The sequence below is a fragment of the Gasterosteus aculeatus genome, chromosome 13 (assembly GCF_964276395.1).
Source record: "Gasterosteus aculeatus chromosome 13, fGasAcu3.hap1.1, whole genome shotgun sequence".
In the NCBI taxonomy this organism is placed as follows: Eukaryota; Metazoa; Chordata; class Actinopteri; order Perciformes; family Gasterosteidae; genus Gasterosteus; species Gasterosteus aculeatus.
This window is the reverse complement of record NC_135701.1, coordinates 20,792,519-20,815,716: the sequence shown is the minus strand read 5'-3', so window position 1 is coordinate 20,815,716 and position 23,198 is coordinate 20,792,519. Positions and strand designations below refer to the sequence as shown.

General features: G+C 52.7%; 1 protein-coding gene across 12 annotated transcripts; it reads right to left on the bottom strand.

Moving 5' to 3' along the window:
• On the bottom strand, nt 1-23,152 carry kank1a (KN motif and ankyrin repeat domains 1a). Of its 12 annotated transcripts, none has more exons than XM_078086238.1 (12): nt 22,885-23,152; nt 11,927-12,058; nt 4,895-7,372; nt 4,001-4,135; nt 3,389-3,497; nt 3,028-3,258; nt 2,826-2,913; nt 2,468-2,687; nt 1,832-1,974; nt 1,057-1,257; nt 833-931; nt 1-756 (listed from the first exon to the last, which is right to left on the bottom strand). In XM_078086238.1, the coding sequence occupies exons 2-12, from the start codon at nt 11,961-11,963 to the stop codon at nt 694-696; spliced, it is 3,804 nt and encodes a 1,267-aa protein (XP_077942364.1). In that variant the 5' UTR covers nt 11,964-12,058; nt 22,885-23,152; the 3' UTR covers nt 1-693. The 12 variants fall into 12 exon arrangements, with proteins under 12 accessions (XP_077942364.1, XP_040050732.2, XP_077942360.1 ...); XM_040194798.2 differs by lacking the exon at nt 22,885-23,152 and adding an exon at nt 22,591-22,813; XM_078086234.1 differs by lacking the exon at nt 22,885-23,152 and adding exons at nt 12,715-12,761; nt 22,591-22,784 and having other exon boundaries at nt 833-1,257.
• Between the last annotated feature and the right edge of the window lie 46 nt (nt 23,153-23,198).

Here is a 23,198-nt window from a genome sequence, read left to right as displayed (position 1 = left end):
TATATTCTTTATTTGTTGTTTATTGATATGAGGCTTTTCCCATCGGAGGGTGAAAGTGCCTTGATGAACACTAGAGGACAGATATGTTACACATGAGACGTACAGAAGGAAATGACCACGTATGTACACTGAAATACATAAATCTGCATTAAAAACTATACTTTGATAAATATATAACTCCGTGGGTCGTTAACTAGCAACAGGAAATATTGAAAATACTGGTTTTTCTCTTTAAATAGATACAAAGGATTTGTATAAAAGTACAATTTCTCCAGTTGTAGGACAGCGTTGGTCGATGCGTTCGTCCACACGACCTCTACGTGCACTGTGTGTGAGGCGAGCGATATTTACAGGAAGTACTTCCCAACATGCGGGTGGAATATCCTCGTCTGTCTGCTCTGATGCAAAAAAAAAAAAAAAAAAATCACAATGTTTTTGTGCTCTTGAATGATCAACATTGAGCTTTGGACATAAAAATTTGTCAAAGGAAAAACAAAAACAAAAAAAAAGGCATTTAGAATTGAATTTGTGTTGATTATTATCCGACGGGACCGGAGGCACCAGATGTGTACGTTCACACATATAAAAATATATTCCCAGGAATCACTGGTCGGTTGGATCCTCCAGTGTAAGTCCTCATCCATCTGTGGCTAAGAACCAATAGCAGCGCAGGGCTCCAGGGAGGCGGGGCCTCTAATCAAACACACCCCTCTGGGTGGGACTCGGCGACGTCTTTCTGCTGAGACGAGGCGTCCCCTGGAATATAAAACACAAGAGTCACTGTAACACGTTTGTGATGATGATGATGATGATGATGATGAGGGCGACGTACGGGGGACTGGGCTTTGGAGAAGTTGACGTGCGCATAAAGCAACATGGCGATGTCCTTGTGTCCTGCTTCCAGAGCGATGGACAGGGCATTGCTCTCATCCTGAAGGGAAGACAACAAGGACAAAGGAGACAAGAGGTGGAGAAACAAGGGATTAAAACAAAGCAAAATAACTGGAACAAAAACACCCGAGCAAAGAGGAGGCGTGAACGTCCTGGGCTCCTCACGCTGTCGCTCAGGGTGGCGTCACAGCCGGCCCGCGCCAGCAGCAGCTTGACGATCTCCACGTGGCCGTGCTCGCTGGCGCACATCAGCGCCGTGGAGCCCTCGTCGTCCTGCACGTTGACGTCGGCCCCCTGAGCCAGCAGGGCCCGAACCATGTCCATCCTGCCGTGACTGACCGCCAGCATGAGCCCCGTCTGGCCGGCCTGGGAAGCATTTCAAAAACGGATGATACGTTAATGACAGTGATGATGTCGTTAGTGATTTCTCTACCGAGTAGATGTTTAATCAAGTGGAAGATGGATGACAGCGATAATGATTCTTACATTAGAGGTATAACAGTGGAGCAGGATCATATATTTAAATGTGTGCATGTACAATGGAACGTAGTATTATAATGAATATAATACAGTATTTATACATAATTTATGTATAAATGTTTCTGCGTAACTTCAAATCCCAACAGTTACATTCCTTCACCACTTGGTGTCACCATAGATCTACTTTTGCTACGGTGACTTCTGAAATTAAACATTCTGATCAAATCAATGGATTATAATTGTCACTCCTGTGCGCATCTCATTTAGTTCTGATTGATGAAAGAAAAAAAAACAGTTCATTTAATGAGAAGCTTTATTAATCTGTACATTTGTCTATTTCGGCCTCTTCAACCTGCTCGAACCACAATCAAATCTTTGCCCTCGTCACCTTCTTCTCCCTGAAACCCGAACCAACCCTCTCGTCGGCCCCCCCCCGACCCCCGACCTCCAGGCCACTGACCTGGCTGGCTCGAGCGTTGACGTCTCCTTTGCTGAAGAGCTCCTCCACGATGCGCATGTCCTTGGGCGACTCCACCGCGGCCAGCGCGGCCAGCATGATGGGCGTGTAGCCGGCCTTGTTCTGCTGGTTCACGTTGCACACATCTGAAAGTACACACACAGACACACACACACACACACACGCACGCACAGCGTTTAGAGCATGAAGGCTTCAGCAGGGCGGGTGGTCTCTCAAAGCACCACTTTGCTCCGGCGTGCGTCGGGCCGGAGACAAAGCGGAACGTATTGTGTCAACGCATCCTTTGCACGAGAGACGAGACATCAGAGCCAGAGGGGGTCACAGGAACTGAAAGGACAAAGGCTACAATGGGGGAGGGGGGTGGCGTCAACGGGCAGGAGGACACAAAGGGCCTTTGGGGCGGAGAGTGGCTGGGACCTGATCACAGTCCATTGAGCCTTCAGGGGGATCGCCGAGGAAGTAAATCAGCTCCTTCACGCAGGGAAAGTACTAAGAAACACGCAGAGAGTGAATGCTAACGCGCCGTTATTCGGCCGTGACGCATCGTCTCGGTGCCGTAAAGAGGAAGAGGAAGAAGACGAGGGCCCAGCGGCCCCCTTCCCCCCCTACCGCCCTCACCTGCATCCAGCAGCTCCTTCACCACCAGGAAGTTGGAGTGAGACACGCTGTAGTGCAGCGCCGTGTTGCCGTTGCCGTCGGCCATGTTGACGACGTGCCGCAGGACGGCCGGCGAGACGGCCCCGAACGCCGCCAGGTAGTCGCCGACCATGGGGGCCGACGCCGACTTCTGGCTGGACACGCGGAACCACTCGTGCTGCACCGTGTTGATGCAGGTTCTCTGGAGGGAGGGAGGGGGGGGCATTAAGTTGCTCATTTTAGGGTAAAACATATTTTGCATGAGAGAAAACGTTTGTTGAAGGTGGTAGATTTGAGAAATAAAGGTTTTGGTTAATGAAAAGCTAAAAATGGTCCTCACCAGATCTTTACTGCTCACAGCTTTGGGGTCACTCAGGTGAGCTCTGAGGACGTTGGTCGCAGACAGCATCTTCTCGCTGAGCGAGTACCTGTGGACACAATCGATGCTTTTATTTTGAAATAAGATTATGGATTTGAACAGTTTTCCATATTACAAAAAGCACATTTGTCGGATCCCTTGTTGACACACGGGGTTCAGTCACCTCTCTCTCATCTCCTGCTTCTCTGAATTCTCCTCTTCCTCCTGCTTCTTCTCCTCCTCCTCCACCTCCTCAGCTCCAACGGGTTTAAACTCCTCGCTCACGCTCCTCGCCTCAACATTCTCATATTCCTCTTCTCCTTCGAACGCCTTCTCGTCTTCATCCTCTTCCTCGTCCGACCCCGAGGAGCTGCTGTCCTCCGAGCTGGAGTCGTCGCTCGACGTCGTCTCGTACCTGTTGTTTCATCCACCAGGGGGCGACAGCAGCAGAGGAACATGAGGACAAAACCGCCCCCCCATGGCTTCCACTCACTCATGGCAGTAATACAGGCGACTTGAAATGTCACAGTGCAAGATGAGCTCACCCTCCGTTCACCCCGACAAACTGCAGGTTCTTCTTGGTGCCGTTGGAGTCGGGTCGGCCGTCTTTCTTCTTCATGATGGACTTCAGGGTGCTCTGGCTGCACAGCTGTCCTGAAGGGGTGAAGAGGAGACATTCAAGGTCTCCATTCAGTGTCCCATAAACATGTTGAGAGTTTAAAAGATGAACAGAGACCGTCAACGCTAAATAGAAACTGTACCAAAAGCCTGTAAAGCAATAAAAGTCAGCTGGCTTCACTTTCTTCTAAACTCTCTGCAGCCTTTTCGTTTCCTGCGTTTATTGCATTTTTCTAAAAGAATTCTCCTTATAATTTCCCACCGCCTGCATCATGAAGACGGGCGGTTCTCTGACATGACGAGGCGCTCGAGTCCCTCCTCCAAGGCTCTCCCGCTCAGCTGGACGTTTCCCCGAAGCCTGAAAGCATCTCGGCCGCCTTAAACACAGGCCTCCGAAAACCCCCAAAATACCAGCCGAGGGCCAGAAGCACATCTGCCAAGATCTGCAGATTTCAGGGGCCTCTGACACTGCGGAGTGTGTGTGTGTGTGTGTGTGTGTGTGTGTGCGCTCCCCCCCCCCCTGTTGGCGGCGGCCGTACCGTGCAGCGCCGTGGACATCTGCAGGTCCATGCGGCTCTTCTGCTCCGCCGCGCTCACCTGCTGCTGAGCGGCCCGGTCGGCAGGCGGCGCCTCCACCTGGGACCGCCCCCCCGCACACAGCTGCTGGCCGCTCGCTGAGGAGGAGGAGGAGGAAGGTCAGACGGGACTCAACGTTGTAACATAAAAGTTTGAATGAATAATGGATGTAAATATAGACTGAGACACACACACACACACACACACACACACACACACACACACACGTCTCAGTTGAATTCACATTAAACCAGCACTTAAATGACCTCAAGCAGAAGCAGCTTTAAACGGCACACAGACACATTTTAATGCCAAGTCGCAGCGGATTTAACTGTTGCATCTCAATAAAGTAACAATGAAATGCAACAACCACCAACCGGTCTTATTTAGGACAGAAATCCGACTGGTCGGAAAGAGCAGTGAAGGATTCTGGGACATTGACCTTCAGTTCAAGTACTTCAAGTAATAATGTTCCTCTCAGTGATGTCATTTAATGTTACTCTGACTTTCATTTACACAAACTACTCTGAAGAAGTCAGCGGTCCTTCCTCCTGGACGAGGAGGAGGAGGAGCGGAGAACCTTCATCTTTAACCGGCTTTAAGTTCTCACGCCAGTCGCCCGAAACTAAACCGCAGCGGTCAGCAGACGCAGGAGGGAGGCGTTAAAAAGTGCTTCCTGCTCGCGCTCCTCTTCCCTCCTGGTTTATGGCGCTGGGATTAAAAACCGGAGCTCCGCCTGTTTGCTCCGCCTGCATTCCAGAGGAGGCCTGAAACTGACCAGGGATCAGCTCCCGGGCAACAACGTGGCCACTGAGAAGTAAGAACAGAAGGACCTTTAGAGTACCGGCGCCGCTCACCTTGGTTGGGGGAGTCGGACCGCTGCAGCTGCAGGAAGTCCTCCGCGCTGCCGCACTTCATGACGGAGTTGATGGAGGAGAGCGTGCTGGCCAGCTGGCAGTTGATGGAGCCGAACTGGGACTGCGGCTGGCCGAAGGCGTCCGCCAGCTCGCTGTAGTTCTCCGCCAGCAGCATCTGTTGCTCCTGCAGCAGCTTCTGGACCCTCTCGATGTAGTGGTCCAGCCCGGCGCCGCCCGGCGCCGCAGCCTCCACCCGGACGGCGCCCTCGCTGCCGCTCGGCTGGGAGGGGCCGCTCGCTATGTTCCTGGTTTTTAACCCGACCAGGAAGTTCTCCTGGACGCTAACCGGTCCCACGCCGCACTCTCTGGTCCGAGCGGCAGCCGGTCCCCCGAGGATGGACCCGGCGTCCGCGCCGGTCCCGACGGCGACCGTTCGGCCCCTCGCCGCCGGGTGAGCGTCCCTGACGAGCCCCTCGCCGGCGGCGACCGTCCTGGTGTCCGTCCCGACGGTGTTGGTGTGCTTCTCGCAGGTCAGCAGCCCCGTGTCGGTGGAGGAGTCGGTCCGGACCGACCGCTCCGTGTTGGTGGATTTGCTCGCCACCTCCGTCTCCGTGTTGGTCTGCCGAGTCGCCGACTCGGGAGCCGCCGTGACGGCCGAGTCCGCCGTGCCGACGCGCTCGGGGTCGGTGCCCCGCGACAGCAGCGTCTTGGCGGGGCGGACGACCACGTCCACCGAGCAGTCGCCGCAGCCCACCGACCTGGACTCCCTGCTCAGCTCCGCCATGGGTCTGCAGAGCGCCAGGCGGTCCACCGACTCCTCCGTGTTGACCCCGGCCTCGCGGACGCTGGGCCCCGCCTCTCGCCCCACGCACTGGTCCCTCACCTCCACGCGCACGCCCACCACCCACCGCTCCATCGGGGTCTCGGGGCCCGCGGCGACGCTCTGCGTGCTGGGTCCCAGGTGCTCGCCGGCTCCCACGCTGCGCGTCTGGACTCTGGCCTCCACGCAGGCGTCGTACGTCTCCGGCCTCGCCGTCGACCCCTTGTCCACTCGCTTCCGGCCCGAGCCGCCGGCGGCCTGCAGCTCCAGCTTGAGCTTCCCCATCTCCAGCTGGTGCGTGGTCTCCTTCAGCTGCACCTCCATGCGGTAGATCTTCTCCTTCAGGGACTCGATGGTCTGCTGCTGCAGCTCCATCTCCCGCTCGGCCTCGCTGCTCGTGCCCAGCATGGCCTCGGTCACGCCCACCGCCGCGCTGCGCGTCTCCCGCCGCTCCGTGGACACCGCGGCGTCCCGCGAACGGGGTCCCCTCGCCCTCTGGTCGGCGCGGAGGCTGGCCATGTTTTCGTCGGTGACCATGCCGACGGACTTCTGGCTCTCGCGTGCGTCGGCCGCGTTGCCGTCCAGCGCCTGGACCTCGGCGGCCAGACGGCGGAACTCGGCGGCGCAGTCCAGCCGCTGGGCGTCCTGCCGCTGGGCTTCGGGCTCCATGATGTGGAGCTCCGTCTCCTGCCGCGCGGCGCCCGGCGCCTCCATCTGGGCGGCGCTGCCGACGCTGAACGAGCGCTTGCGGAAGCTCCCCGCCGCTTGGCTTTTGGACTGAGCGGCCAATTGTCTTTTCTCCTCCTGGAGGACGGCGATCTTCACCTGCAGGATGGGGATGGTCTTCACCTGCTCCTCCAGCTCCTTCAGCTTCCTGAGGGCCACCACCATCTGCTCGCGGATCTGCTGGAGGTGCAGCGGGCTGACGTTGGTGACGGGCGTGGCCACGCCGGAGCTCAGCGGGCTGTGGCGGATGGAGCTGCCCATGGAGGACGGGTAGTAGAGGCTGTAGTCCCCGTTGGGGGGGTGGCCGTTGACGGGGAGGGGGTGCGGGGCGCCGGGGGAGATCTGGCTGGGGCCCGCGGAGCCCGAGTGGGAGGACAGCGAGCTGCTGGAGCCCGCGCCGAAGCTGGCGAGGCGGCGGCGCGGGGGCCCCCCCGCCGGCTCGCTCGGCGGCTGCGTCAGCAGGCGCTCCTGTTCGAGGCGGAGGCGCGTCTCCATCAGGGTCCTCTCCACCTGCGGGTTGTGGCGGGGGGCGAACCTCGGCGAAGGCGGCGGCAGCAGCAGCGGCCTCTGGGGGGCTTCACAGGCCGCCCTGCAGAGGGTGGGGGTCAGCGGCGCGGCGACCTGCGGCCCGCCGCCGAAGAAGACCGGTGACTGCTTGTCGTCGCTGTTGGAGGAGGACAGGGAGTCCGTGGAGGTCCATTCGGCCGGAGCCCCGCCCCCGCTAGTGCTGCCCCGCGGCGCCGCCGCCGCCGAGGGTGTGGCCCCTTTGGGCTTCCTGTGGACACTCAGCTTCTTGATGGTGTTGCCCCGCTCGATGTCGTCGACATATTTGAGGAAGTCCAGGTCCAGCTGGTAGCCGTAGGGAGTTTCAACGTAGTAGGGCGCCGCCGCGTCCTTCTCGCCGTCGGCGCTCGGGCATCTTTGTCCCCTTTCTGAAAAACAACGAGAGAGACCACAAGGAGGTGAAGCCGGACAAGAGGTCGGCTTTTAAGCAGCGAGCGCTGCAAGAACCTTCAGGGAATAAAGAAGAAACGTAAAGATCGAAACGTTGAAGCGGCGTGTTTTTGACAAATTGGCACAATTCGACAAAGCGAGTTCGAACTCGCTTGAGTTTGAAAGCAGCAAGTAGTAATCATTTTGGCGACGGGGGGGGGGGGGGGGTCGGGTCAGCACACTGTGTGAGACGCGACTGTGTGTAAACGACAAGAGGCGCGTTGAACTTCTGGGTGGAGGAGGGGGGGGGGGGGGGGGGGGGGGCAGGACAAACAGGACGCTGTCTACAGAGCTTCGATAACACGGGAGGCAAAAGGGTCAGAAAAACACGGATGTCAACGCTTAAAGTCCAAATTCCACCTCTGGGTCGATATTTGAGAAACAAACAACAAAACAAACAAACGATCTAAATGAACAGCTGTGGAATCCTTGAGTCAAAGCTGCTTAAAGTCCAAACATCAGGCCGCCCCCCCCCCCCCCCCACGTTCACTCTGCTCGGCTAAAGGCAGCGTCCTGTCGTCGTCTGACGCTCACCGGCTAAAGCAAACAGGACGGCTGTTCTCCTGCCGTCCGGCTCACTTCACCATTCAGAGAGAAAACAGAGAGGGGGGGCGGGGCGGGGGGGGGGGGGGGTTGTTAGAGGGCTCAAAGCCCGCCGGCGAACCCCTTCAGGCGGCACTCACCTCAGCGTTGGACTCTGACCTCTCTTAACCGTCCTCCTGCACGCCGTCTCCCTGCCGGACGCCAGCGAGCTTCAGACCTGAGACACTGCGTCTCCTCACTGCCTGCCTGCCCCCCCCTCCCCCCTCCCCGCCCCCTCCATGAAGGAGGAGGTGTAAAACTAAGCGCAGCTCGGCTCTACGTCCCTATTGGACGGCCGCCCCCTCCAATCACATCGCGTTTCCCTCAGGGGGCGGGTCCTGTTCTGCTACTGTACGTGTCAAACATTTACGCCTCAAGAAACCAAAGCCGCTTCCTGTGAGGACAAAACTACCGGCTGCAATCAGCTTCTTTTAGAGAAAAGATGCAGTGAAGAATTATGAATGCGTTTGTTAATCTTATAGTACAGCGGTGCAGAAAGAAACAGCTTAAAATGTCTTAAAAAAGAAGGTCAAAACCTAAAGATATTTACTTTTATGGGCGTTATAAAGCACTGTTCTCTACTTAATCCGTCTGGATACAAGTTCCTTCTTTTACATCCAGAATGGTTCCTCTGTTAAGTTAAAGTGCAACAAAAAGCCTCTGTTTCGTGTCTCTTTTGACTGGTATAAATAATCTGTGGGGCAGCAGCACAGTGAGGGTCTTGTGCTGTCTGGTTCCCCCGCGGTTCCCCGTGCCCCCCCCCGCCCCCCCAAACCCCCCCCCCCGATCCCACCAGGTCCTCCCCAGCCACGTCTCACTCACGCAAACACACAAACAGTGACAGGCGGCCCTCTGGTACCGCAAGACCCCCGACAGCTGAGCGATGACCTCATGCACACGGCAAAACTGAGGGGGGGGGCGCGCTGCAGTGACTGGGGCCGCCGAGGGGCCGGGACTCAGGAGCCGTTACGTGGTCAGTGGGAGGCCGATTACACAACAGTTACACACTTCTATTGACAATCATCAGAGTCTTTTTGAGTAGAAAATGGAGATCTCTGGTTTGCTTGCTGCATGTTTACACAAATTCATCCCAAACGCTGCACCAGCTGAACCCTTTTCACCGACGGTCTGCGTTTGCACGCTGAAGGCCAACTTTGGACCTTGATGATGTTAAAACCCCGCGAGCAAAACACATGAAGCCGGGGGGCCGCGGCTCCTTCTGCACTGGCTCTGTAAAGAGTCTAATTTTAGATCTGACCAAAACCCTTTAACGTGCACACCGCCCTCAGAGGCCGCTGGGCTCCCGAGCTTTTTCTGCATCTCGTTATCCAGACGGAACCAGAAGTCACCGACGTCTGCGCCTCCGTCGACCCAGAAAACCAAAAGCACGCCGCAGCGTCTCTGGACAACGCGCGGCGTGTTGGCGGAGGTGATGTCACGCACACGGGATTCATTGGGAGGACATTTCTAACCTCCTCGGTGCATTGCACAGAGGGAGCAGAGCATATCATGCTGGCGCCCCCCCACCCTCACACAACCAGGCTGGTATTTCCTGGCTCTGCCTGCGAGCTCCACACGCCTAATTACCCACAAGGACCAGTGGAGCCGGGACGAGAGAAGTAAATAACAGGAAACAAAAAACGAAAAAGACAGCGAGTGACTGAAAGCTGCACATTCCTGCCCTTCTAGAAACAGAAGGGGGGGGGCGGAGCAGAGACCTGTGAACACCCCCCCCCCCTTTTCTGCACGGCGCCGGTGCAGAACAAAAGAAAAAAAGCTTCACCTCGCCGCCCTCTTCTCCTCGATGGTCAAGCAAAACAATCCGACGTGACGATGTACTGGTTTCTTTCCAGTGAAGGGCCTTTGCAGACCAGAGGGGGGAGTGTGTGTGTGTGTGTGTGGGGGGGGGGGGGGGGCGGCGGCGTCTGGCAACCTGCAGGAATCCACCCAATGCAACACGCCAAGAACAGCTGACCAAAAGGAGTCACACGAATCCCTTATTAGGACTTTAGAGCTGCTGGTTTCAACTAGCTACCCTAGCCTGGTCGCTACGCTAAGCTACGCTACGCTAACCAGCCTTCAGAATCCAAACATCTACACAGGCAGCTCATCTTTTTGCTTTCAGTCGCATTATTAAACAAATCTGCCCCCTCCGAAAACGGTCCCATTCAACAGAAGAATATATATGAATAAAGAGGCCATTTTTATTTCCTACCGAGGCACAAAGAGGTTAATGTGCTGCACGGGGGGGTCGGGGTGGGGGGGGGTACATGGCACCTCTTGTACACGCATTGGTCGGCGATGCCAAGTGTATAAACAGTTGACAATGAGCGGATTAGTGCTCGCTGAGGCTGGTCACACTTACACAAACGGGTTCTACGGCCATTGACCCGCTTGAGGAGCTCTGCCCCGTCGGAGAACGAGGGTCTGCTCGTCACGGGCGCGACGCGTCCCGTCGAGATGTCGAACGTGGTGGAATTATTAGTGATGCTTTGAAATGAGTTTTTCCCCGAAAAATAATGTTGACGACTTCATTCAGTAAGAGTTTATTGGAAAAGTACTTTTAAAAACATCTGTTCTGCAGCTGAACGAGTCCAGTTAAACGAGAGACGTGCCGAGGTTTTTATTTAACTGCATGTTGGATTCTTTGTTTTGAGAGAGACAACTTCGTTATAATAGTGTCTAACAATGCCGACAGACGCAAATACTAGAACCTATTTTAAAATGCTGTTATTTTATATGGTGGCCGGTTTGATGATAAATCTGATTTAAATTTAGAAGGTCCTCCACTTTCTTTAAATTCCTTAAAGTACCACAGACTACCACAGAACAGAAGACATATTACAAATGTCTCACATGCCCAGTGAGAAACGACCCCTGAAAACAACAACAAAAACCTCCAGAACCAACAAGCCAAAGATGAACACGGACGAGAGGATCGGGGCTGAAGCTCTTCTACATTCTTGGTGAGCAGCAGGTGACCACGTCGGCATGCCGACTGCCAACCCGCAGCAAAGCTATTTTTACTGTATGCGGGTGTGGGGGTTAGAGTAGCATTCCTTAGTATTTTTCACATTCTGTAGAAAGAAAGGGGGGGTCGGGGGGGGGGACGCATAGCTTCTGACATCTACGTCCTTTAAAAGTGGATGGAACGAAGGCTGGAGGCCGAAAGCATCCGTCCCATTGAAAGCATTCCTGCAGGGAAGCGTCGCTCTCTCCTGTTAGTGTGGACAGGAATGTGAGTCGTGTGCAGGTGTGTGTGTGTGTCTCCTCTGCACACGTCCTCGCTGGGTCTCAGCAGCAGAGGAGGTGCAGGAATAACTTCCTGCACACATTTTCGGTTTTAAGTTAAACATTCCGGGAAGTGAGATGTGTGAAGATCACGTGAACAGATACAAAATAAGTACATTTTTAAACACGTTCTTTTGGTAATTTAATTAACTTCTCTAAAAATTGACAATGCATTTTGTTGTAAGAAAAATCATTTTCTGAATCAATGATATAAATTGACTTAACGTAATTACATTTCTTGTTTTGCCGTTTGTGAGGTTTAAAGCAGTTAATATGGAAACTTAATTGCATGCAGCTACAAAGTCACGTCAACCACATCCGTTGGCTCGAGACACAAGTGAGCTTTAAATGCAGCATCATCATCACTTCCACTCTGCTCTTATTGTTGAGGGTGAAGAGACAGATGTGATGCAGGAGCTCACCGGATACACGTGTCAGCCCGTCTCCATTTAGCCCCTTTGTACCCTCAACCAGCGCTGATATTTCAGTACGGATGATCTCACATAATCACAGTACATCATTAAAATAAGAAAACACTTCCGACAATACGAAACAAAAACAAAGATTAGAATGGAGACAGACAGAAGGCGACGTGACGATAAACAAACGGGTTTGCTTACCTGAGCCGTTGCCATTGACGTGCATGGTTTGAGCCATGGCTGCAGCTGCGCGCTCTCGGTCCCACAACAACAACAACAACACCCGCTGCGCTCATGCGACGGCCATGCATCCAGTCCGGGTCCGCATGCAGCCTGCAACCGACACACAGAGCGGGCAGGTTACTCGCATGGACACAGTTGTTTAAAATGAAACCCTACGAGACGGATAAACGTCTCCGATGTCACAAGTACCTCAGTACTTGAGTTAATGTTCTTAGTAATACTGTGGAAGCCGTCGCTGACCTCTTGGCCTTTTTTTCACGGGTGTGTTTGACATTCACGCGAGGTGGCCGGTTCGAAAACACATTTAAAACGATATATTTAGCGTCATTACTCGGTGCGGACGGCGGACATTTCAGTCTTGTTTACAGTACGCAGCCAAATAAAGCGCCATGGCGTCCAAAGTCAGACGGTCGGTCATCCTGAGGAGCGATTACAGATCCGATACGGAGACTCTCCGAATAGACCCGAACCCCAAAGGTTAGTCCAGTCGCTCCCCTGAGCTGCTTTTTCTTCATTTCAGTCACGAGGAGCTTCGGCCGGTGAACAAGTTAGTCTGATGTGAGTGTTATTTTATTTGTATAAAATCACATTATTAACAACAAAATTATAGTTCAAGTTGCCTCCATTGGGTTGAAGGCATCTAGATGGTGATGCAGGGAATAAAGAGAACAATTCAAAAGTGAAAAAACAAGCGGGTCTCGCCGGCGTCATGCAAAAAAAAAAAAAAAAATGCCCATGCGACTGACCGAACATCTCCCAGGCGTCCGGCTCCATGAGCTCCATGACAGCGAACCTGGAGGAGGGAAGCCTCAAATAACTACGTTGCACGCCAAGAAAAGTCAAAACCAGCGTCACTCGGCATTAAATCGCCTCACGGAACGCGATGAAGAAGCTCTTTGTATTATTGTGTCAAGCTGCATTATTTACAACTCCTGACTGAAACGTCTCAGTTAAGATCCTTAATGATCCTTCCAAGATTCACACAACATAACACGGCCCTTCTCCTCTTTGGACTAAAAGTAAAACCTCACGAGTCCTCCATGCTTCTTACCGTTCTCTCTCATTCCAACTTCCTCCCCCCCTCACAGGTAGCGAACGCTGACCTGAGCCGGTCCAGAACCCAGCCGCCCTCTGAGCGAGGGGGTAAGTTTCACCGCTAAGATTAGACGGCTTCCTCAGATGACAGCCAGACGACCCGTGTCCTATAAGGAGGACTTGGGGCTGTTCGGGGCGGGAGGCCGCAGAGGAAAACCTCACCTTTACTTCATCGAGCGATGGAGCGCAGATCTACAGATTATTGTCTATTAATATATGGTGTCAAGTCTTCGGCTGCAGAGAAAAGCGTCCCCACCATACGAGAGCAGAGGACGTTACGGACGAGTGCTTTTATTGTGAAGGGCTGAAACGTATTGTAAGTGTTACATCAAGTTAAAATGTGTAAAATGACAGCAAAGGCGACGGGGGGAGAACATCACATGGTTCTCATCTTGATCACACTAGCCGATGAAAATGCTTAAAGAACGGAATTGCAATCATACGTAAGAACAACGATGTTCTCATACAGCAGACGGAAGCTTTGGTCAGGAAATGCATTTAAAAATTTTGTTTATCTCCACAAAGTGAAGCTGAAAACAAAAAACATTTATAGGAGAAGCCACTGAAAAGGATCCGTTGGGCCCGAACGAAGAAAAAAAAAGACTCACCGCGAGCGGACGGATTAGGAAGCAGCTCGATGCGATCGACTCAAAACAAACCGGAGCAACTCGTTTGGTTTCTCGGCTGTTGCATAAATGTGAGGAGCTGCAGGTGCATGTCAACAGATGTACAGTGACGCAGGTCAGGTTCCTCTTCCCCGCGGGAGGGGAGGGCGATTTTTTATATATATATATAATATCGGCCTCCCATCCCGGAGAGAGGTGCGTTAGTTCAAAAAGGCAGCCGATTAAATGATCTTCAGTCGAGATGAAGCGATAACTAACCAGCAATGAAACAGTGTGCTGCATTATTATTATTATGACGTTTGAAAAGTTTTATTCTTATTTCTTCTGATCAGAATGTTCCTGTGAACTATGACTGAAAGTTTAAACATCTTTTTACTGGAATAGCCAACTTTCTTTAACTTAAGTTATATTCAGATTATTGTCCTTTCGTGATCTTATTGTAGAGGCGACAGATGCAAAATGGAGGAAAACGAAGAAAAAAAGAACTAAAAAAAAAAGCCTTCTGAGCAAGTGGGATTTTTGTCTTATTTGGAGCTTCTGAAAAGTGGCTGGAACACAAACGGGTGCAGCAGCGTGGAAGAACACTGTGTGGTGCATCTGGTCCTCTTTGAGGAACGCCCCCTCAGGAGGCGCTGCTGGGTCGGCAGCTCGCCGCCGTTGACCCCCAGCTTGCGCCGTCCCAGCGGCTCGCTTCCCCTTTGAGGTCCCACGAGAGGCGCTGAGCTGTGGGGCGAGGAGGGAGGAGCTTACAGGGAGGAAGAGAAAGGGACTTTTTATCATCTTCCTCATTTACTGGTCAGTGGAAGTAAAGTAAGACTTCCAGTGACGTATAAATGGCTGAAAAGTAATAAAAAAAATGGAGCTTCTTATGAAAAGAAATTCTGCGAGGAGACGGACCGGCTGCTTCCGTCTCTCGCCCGTCTCAGCCACTTCCTGTTGTTTGAGGTGATCATTAGAAAAAGAGCAAAGCGGGGCGTTTATCTGTGCCTCTGAACCGTGGTCGTCGCTCCCCCTCCCGTCACAGCAGCGCCCCCTTGAGGACGGAGGGGGCTCAGACCGGAGAACACGTGGCCCTGTGGGCAGATTACGTCCAACTGCAGAGAGGAGATGTGGAGCGGTGCAGAACTCACAATAGAAACATTCACACGCTTTGCTCGTTTGCAGTGTTTGAAAAAGGCCGTTTCTTCTGGTGGGAAACGTCAATGAAATATAAACTTTAGGCCTCTGAACTTCTTCCACCGTCCTCCTCCTCCTCTCCGTGTGTTGTTACATCTCACACAGTTTGTTTAGCTCTTGAGTGGAGCCACTAAGGCGGAGGAGGTGAAGCCACGCCCGAGTGAACACCACCCCCCCACCCCCATGCAGGCGGGGACCCTCCGCAGTCCCACCAGACTCTAAATGTCTCTGCAGGTTCGCCGTTTGTCCTCCGGCACAGAAAGGCATTGTGGGACCAAACTAACAAGTTATATAAGATTTCTCCGAGTATTCAGCTCTGCGACGTCTGAGGTTCGATCCCCGGCTGGCGTCCCGTGTGTGTAACACGCTAAACATCATACATGTATATTAACTGTTCACACGGAGAGCTCGTGAAGAGTCTGAATAAAGCTTACGAACTGAAGACGTATCTCTACATAAATATCTGACTTCACACTAAATCAATACAACTTGTGTGTTCATACACGCGTTTTTTGTGTGCATCATCTCCACAAACGTACCGTGTACATAGTGTCAGATTCCCCGTGTTGAACGTCACACCTTGTTTTCCATTCATTCTCCACGTGAGCACACGGCGGGGTTTGACACAGGTCACGTGGGAGGAGAACACGGGCTGGTTGGGTCTCCAGGTCCGTGACCACCTGGCGCTCCTGAAGCCAGAAGCTTTCACTTGTGTCGTCAGCTCTGTCCAAAGAGGCTTTGTGGGACAAAGTTCCCCATTTTAAGTGCCCCTGTGCGTTTGCTTTTGTGCCGAGCGAGTCCCACTCGGCTGAGCTTTTGGAGACGGACCAGCGAGGCCGCCCGACACGGCCGCCGGACAAAGAACACACGAGCTAATTAAAGCGATGACAGCGTGGAGGAGGAGGAGGGGGAGGAGGCGGCGCCGCCACAGAGCTTCAACTAAAGTCTCCATCAATACGGAGGCGCTTGATGTGCAACGTCAGAGTGGCCCGATTCACTGGCCTCAATGTCCTTTATCATGAGGCACAACACGGGGGGGTTGTGATGATAAAGTAACCAAACAGAGATTAAGAGTGTTTGACCTTCAGATCTACTCCATAAAAGAAGTTTAGTGCAGAGAAAAAGGGGCCAAATGAAACACTGTTTAATCGTCATTAATTCACATGTTTCTCTAAAAAACAGCTTTTCAACCACATGAAGTACAAAAGAGACAAAGTGAAGGACGGACTGCGTGTAGAGAAAAGAAAGGAGAGCAGGAGGAAGGAAAGGAAGGAGGAGTGATGACTAATCCCATTAGGGTTGTTCCACTGAGATGAGGGGCGATAAAAAGGTGTGTGTGTGTGTGTGTGTGTGTGTGTGTACACTCGCTCCTCCAAACAGGAAACCCTCCTCCGTCCCGTTAGCGTCCTCATTCAAAACCGTCCACACGCCAACTCGGTCCCAAATTTGAATTTAATTCATTCCCACGGGTCTCACCAACGCCGTCCAGCCCTCAGACTCCCGCAGGACGCCGCGTCCTCTGAGGGACCAACGGGACACTTCCGTGTCCTCCTTCCCATTACCTCACGGCCACGAGGTCACAGGCTACGAAAACAGTAGCGGGACTCCACGCGTATAATGCAACGCATTGTATGGCGTTGGTAAGGGGTGAGGGGGGTGAGGGGGTGAGGTCTTCCCAGTGGGAGTCATCCTGATGGACAATAGCAGGAAGATTCCTCTGGAAACACTGTGGCATTATGGGTCCCCACTTCCACCAGCACCGAGGGATTAACCCCCGCGGCATTCTGGGAATTTTCACTGTCACCTTTGGGAATGTTTGGGTTGGGGGGGGGGGAATATGCAAAGGAGCCAGGCGAGAGGAAGGGACGGGGAGCTGTGTCAACAATGAACAACAGATAATGGAGCCGTACAGTCCAACGTCAGCGATGGGATCTGGGAACACCGCCGTGCATCATGGGAAAACTGATCCTCGCCCCTATGCCGGGTTTTCCTTCGGTGAGCACAAACAGACCTCTGTTGCCGTTTGTACCCGAATATCAAACGGTCTCTGGATTGTTGTAGTTTTATTTTTCAACGTCTGTCTTTTTTATTTAATAAATGTAATAAAATGTTCATCTCATCTGAAATCATAACGACTCCTAACGGAGTTTTGTTCAGAGGACGCAGAGACAACTTCAGCCCTTTACAGTCACAATATTTACCCGTCGGCAGTGAACGTCCAGTTACTAGAAGCACGGTCATTGAAAAGTTCATATCGAAATGCAACATGATATTAAAACGCTTTGCTGATCAGTAAACAACTAAAGTCTGGAGAATAAAATAGTTCAGAACCACGATCACGTTCACCAGAGACACGACGAACACGAGGTGAATCGCAGTCCGGTTCCACTCGCTCGGACGAGGCACCGGGTAGATGTCGGTAAACCTGCGGACGGCGTCGCCATGGCGACCTGCCCCCTCGCTTTGTGGAAACTGAAACCCAAGCGTGGGCGCGGGGGAGCCCCATTGTCAGGACGACTCCTCGCCACGGGACGAGGATTAAAGAGTCACCGAACAGAACATTGGAATAAACAAAGTAATCACACGTTTTTTTTTGATCTCCCGTAATTAAACGACCCGTTGAAATACGGCCGTCCGTGTTTAAAAAAGCTCCCCGTGTGGCGCCGCTGACATCAGGCCTCCGCGTGCACAGAAGCCTCCAACGCAGCAGAGGAGATCAACGGCGTCACCGCCGCTGTAAACGTCGCCCCCCCCCCACAGGAAGAAATCACTTACTGCTGCAGCTTAACAGTTTACTGAGAAAACACCCGACCTCCACCACCTCCGTCACCTCCTCCTCCTCCTCTCAGGAAGACAAAACGGGCCTGTGGCCTCAGACGGCCCCTCAGGCTGGATGAAAGCGGGAAAAACGTTTACTTTATATCAGACGCTCACAGACCAGGTGAAGAAACGAAGAGCGCCGTCATGGCAACCACCTGCGTTTAAATATTAACTGGTTTCTTTTTGGTTGGTTTGGATTTCTTAATATACTTAAAAAAAAATGTTTTTTAAAAACTTGAAACCTGAAAAGGTCTCTGGATGTTTTTCAGGCTCGGAGGTCATTCGCTTTATCAATATAATCTCAGGAAGTGTTGCGATAAAAGCCCGTTTCCTGTGTTCCCTGGAAGTTTATCTTCTCGTGGAGATAAAAGAGTTCAAAGCTGTATTCAGCCGAGCCGCAAAGCAGGCGATTCACAAATGAAACCAAAAAAAAGGGGAAAAGCCGCGCGCACACTGAAACCGCACACGCGCTGTAACCCGACAACCGCGGGCTGTAACACGAGCGGCGCAACGAGGCTTCGGGCTCTCGGCCGTGAACGGAAGTTTTACTCCACCAAACCTCCTTCTGTTCAGAGCGGGAGAACATTCCTCCCACCTTCATCCTTTGGTCTATTGATTAACCATCAATTAACCTACGGAGAGTTGAGCTGAGGCAGCGGTGTGTCTAATGTCGTCTATATGGGGGGTGGGGGGGCGTGTTCAAAGATTTGCATGAAGCGAACTACGTGACAGGCGAAGTCTGAGCACGCCCGCATAGCTGAGGGTTCATCAGTGTCAGCTGAGCCCTGGATCCCTTTCCCGCCCGCCTTGGCGGGAGGTTTGACTTCTAGCTCCTCCTGCTCCCGGCATGGACGGCCGTGGGAGTTTTGCAAATCCAAATTCGAGATCTCTCATGTGTGCGTAAACTGAGGTGTCTAAGGGCGGACGAGCAACAAGCCTGCAGGTTTAATTCCTGCCCGGCGCGACAGATGATGCTACACCTTCAGCAAGGAAGAGGCTCCATCACCTGACGCAGCAGGTCCACGAAGCTGCATGATGCACCACAGGAAGTCACTCAAAACATTATTACACCTTTAACAGTAAGAGGATGTAAGAGAAGATGGTCCTTTATTATCTACACAGTAGAGTTTTAATGGAGGGATTTGGTCACCTACATGCAGCGCTACGGCTTTAATGGCTAACTGGGTCCAATCTGGCACACGAACCGCTCAGCGGCACCACCAGCCTGCAGCTTACACGTGATCCCACGTGACTCGACTTCAAGAGTCGCCTTTCAAATCACTTTCGGTATTAAAAAGCAAAAGCAGACCTCGAAAGTGTTGCACCTTAAACGCACTTTCCCTTCCCACTCTTGTGCCCGTAAACAACGTATTTGGCCAATTCATCAGCCGAGACTGGAACGCTGCCCGCGACGGGTCAGCTCCTGCCGGGTGCCGCAGGAGGAGCGCGAGCCGCACGCCGCGTCCTCGAAGCGCTGGAAACCCATTGGGTTCCCTCCTGCCGCTCCTCCCATCGTGGTCGGGCATCAAAACAACCATTCGTAGCGAGCAGGTAGCCGCTTTCGCGCTCTCCAAAGGCATCGCCGCAGTGTGCAAATAATGCACTTTGCAGGTTCAACGCCCCCTTGGTATCTTCAGCACGGATCACAAGAGTAAAAGTACAAGGTGGACATAGACCCGCCTTCAAGAAAGATGGTCCAACTGCCAAGAAATCTGATTAAATAGTATTCAATAGAAAAAAGGTAGCAGGCACCCAAAAGGTTGGTGAATAAATTCAGCTGAGGGCAAAATAATCCTCATTTATACACAATTCTTTCGCAAATGACCCCAAACGCAAATGTCAATTATCCCTGCGGCGAGCCTCCGATCCACGGAGCACATGCCGATTTAGGGAGGCACCAGTGAAAGAAAAGGGATTAACATACCAGGAAACAAAACATCTTTGTGGAACACACTTGGGAGGTTTGTCCGGGGTTAATCCCGGTCAGGCAGGGAAAATACCTTCGACCGCGACGACGCTCCTCCAGACCCGATCCCACAGGTTGGAGCTTGCTGGAGTCCTGCGAACGGCTCGGCCGGAGTGTCGGGATATGAAACGGGACCGTTTGTGAGCGCAGAGTTTGAGTTTATCGCGGCAGATGCCTTAAAAATAAAAAAAAAATAAAAAAATTAAAAACGGAAGAGGAAGTTCTCAGTTTTCCATCAGGCTTCTTCTCATCAAACGGAAGGAGGCTTGTTGTCCAGTCAGGAGACCGACGTATATTGTGACAAATATGAGGCTACGGCCACCAGCTGAGCTTAGCTTAGCTTAAGGAACTGAAACGGGAGGAAAGCGAGCGCGGTTCCGTCCAACGGGAACAAAATCCACCTTCAAGCTCCCGAGTGGCATCTGCTCGATCAAAAAAAAAAACATACAAAAACTTGTTTTAAACAGTTTTAAAAGAGGAATTTAAAGATTTGTGATCTTAAACTAGCAGAGTGCCATCATCTAAAACACAAATAGTTTTGCGTTGTGTTAATTCGATAGCGGGCCTCCAGAGAACGAGCCTTTCCTCCCATAATGAACACAAACACACACGCGAACGTCTCCGGCATCATCGAGACGGCGGGAAGCCGACGACACAAACGTCTACAACCCCCCCGACCCCAAGACCCCAAGACGCTAAGCCTGTAAACTCCAACGCGGACAGACTTATTAAAGATTTAAGGCGTCCTGCCAGAGCTTTGATTGCACCAGTAATGACTTCCTGGCACATGTGCGAACAATGCGAGGTCGCGGCCTGGCAGCTGCCCCGGGAGGATTCCCACGAGGCCGCGCTTTTCTTTTCTGTTTTTATTAGTTCTCCGGGTGAAATGTTGTTGTTGTTGTTTCAGATCTTCCATTATGCACAATAAGAGGTTTGCTTCGATCTGGCAACAAGAAGAGAGTCTTCATGCGTCACTTCAGAGCCCTGAGCAAGAAGAACACACCTCTCTGCAGCTAAAGAGCCAAAAGACAACAAAGCAGGAGAGCAAATGGGACTGAGGCGTGGGGCAAATGTTGCCCCCCCCCCCCAGATGTTAAACTGCAGAGGAACCACAGGGCCGGTTCCCCCGCAAGAACTGCACAGCCGGAGAGGAATCGGGGGCTTGACGAGCTACCCGCTCAGACGGGGCGGAAGTCAGTTCGTCTAAACAAACTCTGGAAGGGGGGGGGGGGGGGGGGGGGTCATAATCACAGGGAGGTGGTGGTTGGGGGGCAGCTTTGATCGTGTGGACGGAGGGGTCGTCTCGCCGAGGTGTTAATTGAGAGACCTCTGCCACACGTCCACAGACAAAAAATAAAAAGGGTGGGTGGGAGGGGGGGGGCGCAGGGTGACCCAACAGCCTCGATGATGCGCCGCTAAACCCGATGTACCAACCGACGCCAGGCTGTGCTTCCCCCCCCCTCCCCCGACCGCCCGCGTCTCGGGAGGAAGGGGGGGGGGGAAGCACAATATACAGATTTAACACTAAGCTGGTTTAATGCTCCGCACAGAGAAGGCGGAGCATTAAATTAGCAGCATTGATTAGATGAGGTATTTATTATTGCAGAGTCTGGAGGGGGGATGGGGGGGGGGTTGTTTAAATAGTGTCTGCAGCGAAGTGATCAGATACAACAGCATCCAGATGCAAAACAAACCCCTGCGCTGCGTATGGTACAGAACAGAACGGGGCAGATTTCTATGGTTTAGTAAGAGCCGTAAATTTAATTATGGCAGCACGGTGCAGTTGTTGAACAAATGCAACATAAACCAAGAATGCAGATCAATGTCACACTCAATCCACACCTGGTAGGATCATGAAAGTGATTCATAAATGCGGTACGGTCCCTGATGGACAGTACAAAAGACCACCGGTTCACCGCGGCCCACAGCAGGTTGGTACTTCATGCCCGAAGGAATGCTTTGTTCCGCCTCCGTCCATGAAAGCGCCGTTTGTGATCTGGATTCTTATTATTCCAAAGTGTGGAAAAATGGATTGAGGGACGTGCCAGAAGCGCCACACAGCAAGCCGAGGAGCTCATATTCTTCCCTCTTGACATATAGGATTTATCGCTAAAAGAAAAAAAAGGCCCGAGTGTGTGAGTGAGGCTCCGAGATGAAGAGCCCTCCGGTTGACCCCCGGCACAATAGGGACCACCACCCAGGTCTTTAGCCCCACTATTCTTCTCCCAAAACGCTCCAGAAGACCTTTCATCTGCCTCCTTCCACCAGTGGGAAATAAGGCGGTGCCGCCGGATCAGAGGAGGAGAGAATGAACTCTGGACATGAGCAACAGCCCCGTGTGCAACACGTCACGGCCCCTTTCAACGAGGACAATTAAAACGAGGAGTTGCTATGAAGAAAGGATTCTCTTAAAGAGGCCCGAGGTGAGGGTGCGAACCTGTGGCGGAACCGGATTTAAGCTTTTTGGAAATGCACGTTACCGATGAGTCATTTGGTGGGAAGGGATTACCGAGAGCGGCCTCAGCGGCTGGAAAACGGTTCAAAAGCAGCATCCTTTCTGAACGGGGCTTCTTCAAAGTTCAAACCGCGCGCGTGCACGTGTGACCCGTGCGTCCAGGACGCCGATCCGGCGGGAACAACAGACACCGGTCGGGCTGTAAAAAAAAAAAAAAAAAAAAAGGAAAAAAAGGACCCAAAACAAACGCGCCAGATTACCGCAACAGACACCGTACGACTTTAACTATAATCCCGATTAAGCAGCAGCGCTTCATGGGATCGCGTCTGGTCGCTGCAGGACCACCTGACCCGCAACGTGCAACCAAGACACACAACACAACACACGCGTTTACACGGATGCAAATATCAACAAACCCGCTTTAAAAAGGACGACACAGCTCACACGTGAGAAGCTCCGTGAGTCTGCGGAGCGCTTCACTCACCCGAGAAGAAGTTCGTCCCGCAGCTTGTTTTGGGATTAAAATGCGGCTCCTCGTCTCTCCTCCTTCAACGCGTCCGCCTGAGGAAGCGACCTCGCGTTAAAACTTCTCCTGACTTTTCCCACTTTTAAGCCCGCGGCGCACGTCCCGCCCGCTGCACCACCTCCACCAGCGCTCCCAGCAGCCTCTTTGTACTGATCCGCCGCCGCGGCGGCTCGTCGGTCCCGCGCGCATGCGCAGTGGGGGAGGCGGCGATAGCTCGGTGCGCTATGGCGGTCAGGTGTAACGCTAGCTTACCTGCTGCCACAGGTCGGGCTGCTTCCAGCTCAAACGAAGGGAACGTGAACTCTGAGTCTTCCGGGTGGGGGGAAGTTGGGGCGGTTTTAGTTCTTGTTGCTTAAAGCGAGCGAGCGTTGACTTTTTAGTGAACTAACTTGAGGACTATTTAACGTTAACCGATGCTTGTAAATGTAACGCGACGCACTATTCGTAGAAATGTCCGCAGTTAGACGCACTGCATCACTATCTGAAGATGTGAAACATCTTTTAAGCTAGTTTTAGGAAAGTTAACTTAACTTCTGCGTTACAGGTAAGACAACCGTTCATCTTCC

Coding starts and splice junctions, on each gene's coding strand:
- kank1a (XM_040194796.2), bottom strand. CDS start 11,963: ATGGCTCAAACCATGCACGTCAATGGCAACGGCTCAG. Junction 4,136..4,894: donor GTCCGACTCCCCCAACCAAG/GTGAGCGGCGCC, acceptor CCTCCTCCTCAG/CGAGCGGCCAGCAGCTGTGT. Junction 757..832: donor TCTCCAAAGCCCAGTCCCCC/GTACGTCGCCCT, acceptor TTTATATTCCAG/GGGACGCCTCGTCTCAGCAG.